This window comes from Olea europaea, chromosome 10 (genome assembly GCF_002742605.1).
Source record: "Olea europaea var. sylvestris chromosome 10, O_europaea_v1, whole genome shotgun sequence".
Taxonomy (NCBI): Eukaryota; Viridiplantae; Streptophyta; class Magnoliopsida; order Lamiales; family Oleaceae; genus Olea; species Olea europaea.
Window position 1 is genome coordinate 29,974,092 of NC_036246.1, and position 7,126 is coordinate 29,981,217.

Below are 7,126 nucleotides of genomic sequence, written 5' to 3' on the forward strand. Positions count from 1 at the left end.
AAGAACTAAATTCCTTTATTGCCAAGATCCTCCATATCAAATCACCAAGAAAATTAATGATGCCAAACATACCTTAATTCATTGGTTTTTTATTACTAGAATTAAATTCCGAATTTTAAATCTTGAAAATCAACTTGGAACCCTTCTTGATTAGTTTCTTACTTTCAACCTTGAATTGTGCCTTCTAGGATTCTTTGATTCTTGTTCTTGGTTTTGCTTTTTAATCCATAATTTTGGTTGTTGATTGTAGAGTGTCTATTCTTGATTGTGTGTTTTGAATCTTCCTCTTCAGTATACACTCTCTAAATTCTTGTATTGATTGGATGACATAAAGAATGAGAAATTATATATGAATCGATGACCATAACTATATAAATAGTTTTGATATGTATTTCGTCCATCATGAAATACAATGCTGAAGCAATTCGATCCCTACACATATAATCTGACACACGCTTTATTTAAATGCACTAAGCCCAATTACTTAATTCTTTATTACATCACGTTAATTTTGGACTTAATTTTGAAATAGTCTTTATACGCAATTATTACAGATATCAACCACATGACAAATTAATAATTTTCCAACACTTTAACCAAAATTAAAGCTGTGGGATTTGCATTTAGTCCTCACTAGTGCAGTATAAAATTTTATTTCTCATTTGTGTCCAATATATGTTTACTTTTTTCCCTTTCCAACCCATAAATACAAGAATACAACATAAGAATGTTCATCAAAACCACAGGAAAAAAGAGAGCCAAATCAAGAGGATAGAATCTGAATGCAAAAATTAACTTTGAAGTAATATAGCACGTCCCATCCAAGACCGTGGATAGCTAATATCCATGATATGTATTATCTTCAGTATAGATAGAACAGACTGTAAAAATTCGTCATTTTCCTGAGGAACTTAAAATACAATGTAATATGCAGAACACATGCTTATACAGTACCGAATGATTACCCATACGGCTCTGCAATAACTTCAATACACGACTTTGAGATGGGGGTGTAACTCGACCCCAAACTCTTAGATGCCAATAGACTCGTGTTATCGATGATCAGAGCTTTTGGGCAGACGGAAGGGACCTCCAGCATAAAGCATTTGGTCTTATTCTGATGGTCAGTATAATGCTCAAGAAAGTTCCCAAACCACAAACATCAGCTAAAACAAGGAATGTGAACCTAAAGCAATTGGGACCCATGCAAGACGACACTTGCTGCTTAGCTGCCTCTGTGTCGTATACATGACCGGCAAGCCAACGTGAGAAGAGAAATGCAACAGCTGGATTTCCAAGCTGCATGAAGTTGAATGTTAATCCAAAGCGTCTCAACCCAAAAAGCTCCGATGTAGTTGGAATCATAATGCGAAATTGAGCACCGTAACAAATTCCAAGTAATGCTGTTGCAGCATAGAGAGTGCCACTGAGAGCTGAAGCATATAGAAGAAATGTTAAGGTCATGATTATTTGTGTTACTGTCATCCAAAATGTCCGAGGAACCATTTTTGACCGGCAATCGCGCATAACATTAAGCCGTCAGATAACGGTGTCACAAAAACTAAAATAAGGAAGTTGTCACAAACATTCCATACTGCATGACAAGAAATCAAGTTGGCTGGTGCAAATCAAGTTGGACAGGCAAGTCATTCAGTGGATAAATGTTACAAATTACATGGATATCCTCCTAGTTATAAGAAAAGCAGAAATCTGGTTTTACTGACCAATTAGAAGCTACCAACGACCAATCAAGGCATGTGTTGCAAATCAGGTAGTTTTCAAGTCTATTTCAAAGTGAGTACAGAGTAATGCAAGAGATTTCATGCAATCTTTGAACCCTACTCAATACCAGCAACTAATGAACATGTTGAGCAATCATCTGGCTTCTGCAAAAGTTTACACAGGGAATGATGAACACTCTAATCAGGTGACAGGTGCTTGATTCTCTATTGCTTTTAATCCATGGCTACACCTCAACAATGGTGGTGGATTCTGAGGCAACCAACCATAATGCTTCAATCAATCTACTTTCAGTACTATGAAACCTTTAAGAATGTATGTGTCACTTTGTCAAACCATAAGAGAATTCCTGTAAAATTCATTGGGACTGTGAAATGTGGCCATAGTCTGATGCTTAAAGATGTGTTATATGTGCTACAGTTTAAATTCAACCTAATGTCAGTTAGCTGATTAACCAGGGATCCTTGCATTGAAGTTAGATTCTTTATTACACGTGTTTTCCAGGATGCACACAACTAGAAGATGAATTGCAAGGGTAAAAGAATTGCCGATTTATACATAATGAGTGATTCCTCATGTGATTTAGCACAAGATAATAAAATTAACGCTTTGATTGATGACGTTTGTGTTTCCATTTCCTCAGCTGTAAATAAAGTGAATACTAGGAAAACAAGAAGAGGGAAATGGCAGGCAGAACATAAGGAGTTGCGCAATTAGGCCTTCCCTCAGGCATGGTATATCCGTATGTACAGTTTTCTTGCCAACTCCAAAGAGTAAAACCAGAGAATAGCCAGATCAGTCCTATCATTTTGTTTTTGTTTTTATATTAGTAGTAAGAAAATGAAGAGAATAAAAGACGATTAATTTGGATTTAAAATCTTTATGCACGCTTAGCACCGTACAAATAGCAAAGAACACCCGTCTTCTTATACTCACAACAAAAATACTTGAATTTCAGTTAGCTAAAGTAAACAATCCAACCCTTCACATATGATACTGGAAAAAGTTCAGAAAAATAAAGCCCACTAAAATTCAAGCAGAAAGCCATAATGATAATACGAATTTTACAACTTACAACCAATAAGGCCGGGACTGAACAGTTTGGCTAACAGAAAGATAAAGAACACCAGAGCCCAAGAAAGAGGGAAAAGCACCCACAAGAAGAACAGCCCGTGGTGGGAATTTGTTGCAGACATTCTCCCCAATATCATTTGCCACTCCAAGAAAGGTCAACTTTTTCTGGTTGAAGCCGAGAACTGATTTCAGTGAAGGAGAGTATAAAGGAAAAGAACAGGCACTCCCTGCTGCTATTTCTGCCCAAACTGCAGCGCCTAAGCCCACCCATGGTGGCTACATTCTTCTGGGAAGATTCTTTGATAGAAATTCTTGTTGTTACTTAGCTCAACGCTGAAATATATACATAAACAGAAAAAAGAGTGTGCGTGAGACGGATTGTTGGGACTGGAAATTTTTGTGGGAGACGGGCTGTAATTGTGTATTGTCTGTAATAAAGACCAAACACGTAACATCATGCACTTGGGAAAAAAATAGGGATGCATGTGTAATCTGAATTGTTGCACTGTAATATATGAGTTACAGTGATCTTCATAAATAGCCAAACGCCTGGAACGATCTGAGAACGTGTATAAACCACTAAGGAATATGAACATCTATTATTGCCTAATTAATCTACTATTACACTAATTAATAACTATAAAAATTAAATTAAATCATTAGTACGTACTTAGTAACTGCCAAGTTAATGAGACCCCCATTATTTCACACATTAATTCAAGAATTAATAAACTTTAATGCAAATAACTGATATTCAAGCTATATAATCCCTTTTCTGTGTCCTAAATTTTCATCAATCAGAAATCTATCTTTTACTTACAAATTGAGATGACTTCCAAATTTGTTCTTTTGGTTCTTCTTGGGGTTCTTATTTGCACCACCACTGCGAGAAAGCTAGTTGACTCAAATGATTCTGTCGATGATAAAAATGTCTTCTTTGATCACTGGAATTTAGGAGGTGGCGGTGGTGGTGGAGGTGGTGGTGGCGGTGGTGGAGGTGGAGGACTAGGGGGAGGTTCTGGTTTCGGAGAAGGATTTGGTGGTGGGTTTGGAGGTGGTGCTCAAGGAGGAGGAGGAGGTTTTGGTGGTGGAGGTGGTGGTGGAGGCGGATTGGGTGGAGGATCTGGGAGTGGATTTGGATTTGGTGCTGGCTATGGCGGTGGAATGGAAAGTGGAGGAATCCCTTAAGTAATTAAAGAAGTTTCAATCCCAAACATTTCCAATTCATACCTAGTGATCATTTTCATGGCTCAATTATTAAGTACTAGATTGCATATGTTTAATGTAAGCTTCATTTTGTTGATTAATATATTTGAATAAATTTGATCAGAATGGTGTTGTAGCGTAAGTCCTTTTGGACAGGAAAAGTCCAAAACGCCCATAAAATGTACGTGTACACTTGTCGAAATGATACAAAGGCAAAAATATCGCTTCAATTGATCTTAATAAAAAAAAAAATCACTTCCCAAAATCGATCATTATTATCAAGTACTGAGTATTTTCAGCCAAATGATTTAACATTCACGTAGGCTTCTGATGTTTAGTTTATGGATTAAGATAACTCAGTGAGAAACATGAAAATAAATTTGTAGTTCAACTATTTGACTGAGACAAATTAAAGTTTGGTAATTGAGACTAACCCACACATAAATTTTACTGATTTGCAATATCCATTCTAAGTAAATAGGAATAGACGTTTCTAATAAATTTCAAAAATGTAATAACATGTTAATTAAATATACATTTTTTTATCTACATATTTTGCAGGACCCATAGCTAGTTCACTTATTGTCGATGCAATCTAAAATTCATGGCTTTCAATCACTTGGAAAAAATTTAGCTTTGCCATGCATGCACTTAAAGTGCTCAGAGAAGATTGTAAGAGATGGTTGAAAGATTATTTAAGTAGCCTTTTTGTAATCTGCCTTAAGGATTTTGTATAGATGTCCCATATATTATCAATTGTAAAATATTTGTCAATTTTTCAAAAGGTGCTCAAAAATGTCCTTTTGGGCGTTAAATGTCCAAGTTACCCTTGTAGATTCCTTTTTGAGTACATATATTGCTCATTAATACTAATTAATGCCATGTTTTGATGTTTAACTTATGTAAGAAAAATCTATGAATATATTTAATATACAATAAATAATAGAAATTTTAGACAAGAAACAAAAATAAAAATTATCTCATAATCTTTTCTTCAAGTGCTAACCATAAATATTAATAGTTCAACTGTCGAACTAGAATGTGAAGATTGATAGTTAAAATGTCGAACTCGACACTTACTAAATGTTAGGAAATATATTTAAACTATCAGTCTCACCGGTTTGCTACTGTTTGGTATAATTTATTCGTAAGTGCCACTTGCATGATTTTAGAAGTCCAATATATAAATTGTGCCGAATGTTTATTATTGATATCTCGAATTTTTAGCTATGAGTAATAATTTAAGATTTATCTTGTCGCATGGAGGCGAGTTGGACACAATCGGGCCACATGTTCGAACCCGTTCTAGCACCAAACACTTACAGTTGAATGATATTTATGGCTTGAGGTTGTATTTTGAACATTACAATTATGTTGTTTGTTGTTTATGTCATATTGTCGTTTTCGTGTTATTACCGTTGCAGCTTTTATTCTGGTACAAAAAACGTTCTACTTTTTTACAAAACATAAGATTTCATTAATTGCGAGCTGTTAAGTAGTAAATGAAATAAAATATCTGAACATAATGATTGATCAAACACGCAATATTATGGTTATATATTAGCACGTAATTTTCACTAAAATTAGAAAATTTAAATATAACCGATAACATGAAGCATTATTTGCTTACATCAAGTGTCGTCGACATTTGACCTTTCGCTCCCATTGACTTCCTCCTCATCGTCCAAGCTTATGACAATAACCTCGGGTGATGAAACATTACAATCAGAGGAACCATGTATTCGAAAAATATCATTGACTTTATGGTCAAGTGATTGAGATAATTGGCTAGAAACATCATCCAAGTTGGGAAAAAGGAATTTAGTGATAGTATCGTTGATCATCCATTATTTACAAACAATTCTTTATAAATGATATCAGGATAGTTTGGCCCGCTACACAATAAAAATGTCTTTTCATAGATGAACATGAACTAAACAAACATAAAAAATAAGTTTTTTGGCGTACACGTCATAATATAACTTGGAAATAATATGAAAAATTATAAATCCAGATGCAACACATAGTTGTCCGAGTTAGTGAGTCCTATTCGTACTATTCTTCCATCTCTTCCGAACACTCTTAGTGTAAGGAGTTCGAAATCCATCTATAACTCCATTAACATAACAAATTCTAATGTAAGAAGATTTAACATGAAATGAATTCGTACGACACACAAAAATAGATTTTCGTTTTATTATAACTATCTAGTAATCCATTCAGTTTGTCCAAAATTCCAGTAACCATTTGTCGAGAATGATTGATTTTTTTAACAAATGTTCTGTCAGTACTTTAAAAGAAACTCCCCAAGTGCAACACATAAATCAAAATTTCTAATCCACAATGACCATTGAATGAACCACATTGCAACCAATTGAATCAACCATAGCATGAAACATAAAATGAACCACATTACCCAAGCTATGAATCAACAGATTGAACCACATTGCAACAAATTGAACATATCAATCAACTTTCATTACTAAACCTACAATCAACATGTATATTCTAATAAATCACAATTAAAATGTATATTCTAATAAACCAAAAACTCAACTTACATCCAAGCACACCCTAAATCCCTTACAAGAGTTTAATTCATGAGAAAATAAACAACAATGGACATGTATATTCTAATTTCAAGGCAAACCTACCACCTATTAGAGACAAAAATACAACTTCCTAAAAAAATCCAAATTTTTTGGCCAAAGATTCAACATTTTTGAATAATATTAAAAAATTCAAAAATCTTAAACCTTAGTTAATGGAAAAATGGGAGATGAACATACCTTATGTTAAAATGAGAGTTGATTTTGGGGATACAAACTTTTTGTTCTCTGACAATTTCGATATATACTATGGAAGGAAAAAATCAATCACTTGAGAGTGAAGTGAAAAATGAGGTAAATGGGGTGTTTTATCGATCATGGGAGTGACATAAGTTAGAGTTTTATTTTTAAACAATGGAGGAGGATATGAGGAAGAAGAAGAGAAAATTTCAATAATGGAGGTTGGTTGTGAGTTTAGTACATGGGTGGGAGTGGGGATAGGGGTGATGTTTTCAACTAGGGATGTAAATTTGGTTCGTTGGCTCGGACAGTCTATA

At 34.4% G+C, this 7,126-nt stretch overlaps 1 protein-coding gene across 1 annotated transcript; it reads right to left on the reverse strand.

Annotated features, from left to right (window-relative positions):
• Positions 1-884: 884 nt before the first annotated feature.
• Positions 885-3,726, reverse strand: LOC111401792 (protein NUCLEAR FUSION DEFECTIVE 4-like). Its single transcript, XM_023029697.1, has 3 exons — positions 3,635-3,726; positions 2,816-3,147; positions 885-1,433 (listed from the first exon to the last, which is right to left on the reverse strand). Exons 2-3 carry the CDS (start codon positions 2,949-2,951, stop codon positions 1,063-1,065), a joined length of 507 nt encoding a protein of 168 aa, XP_022885465.1. The 5' UTR covers positions 2,952-3,147; positions 3,635-3,726; the 3' UTR covers positions 885-1,062.
• Between the last annotated feature and the right edge of the window lie 3,400 nt (positions 3,727-7,126).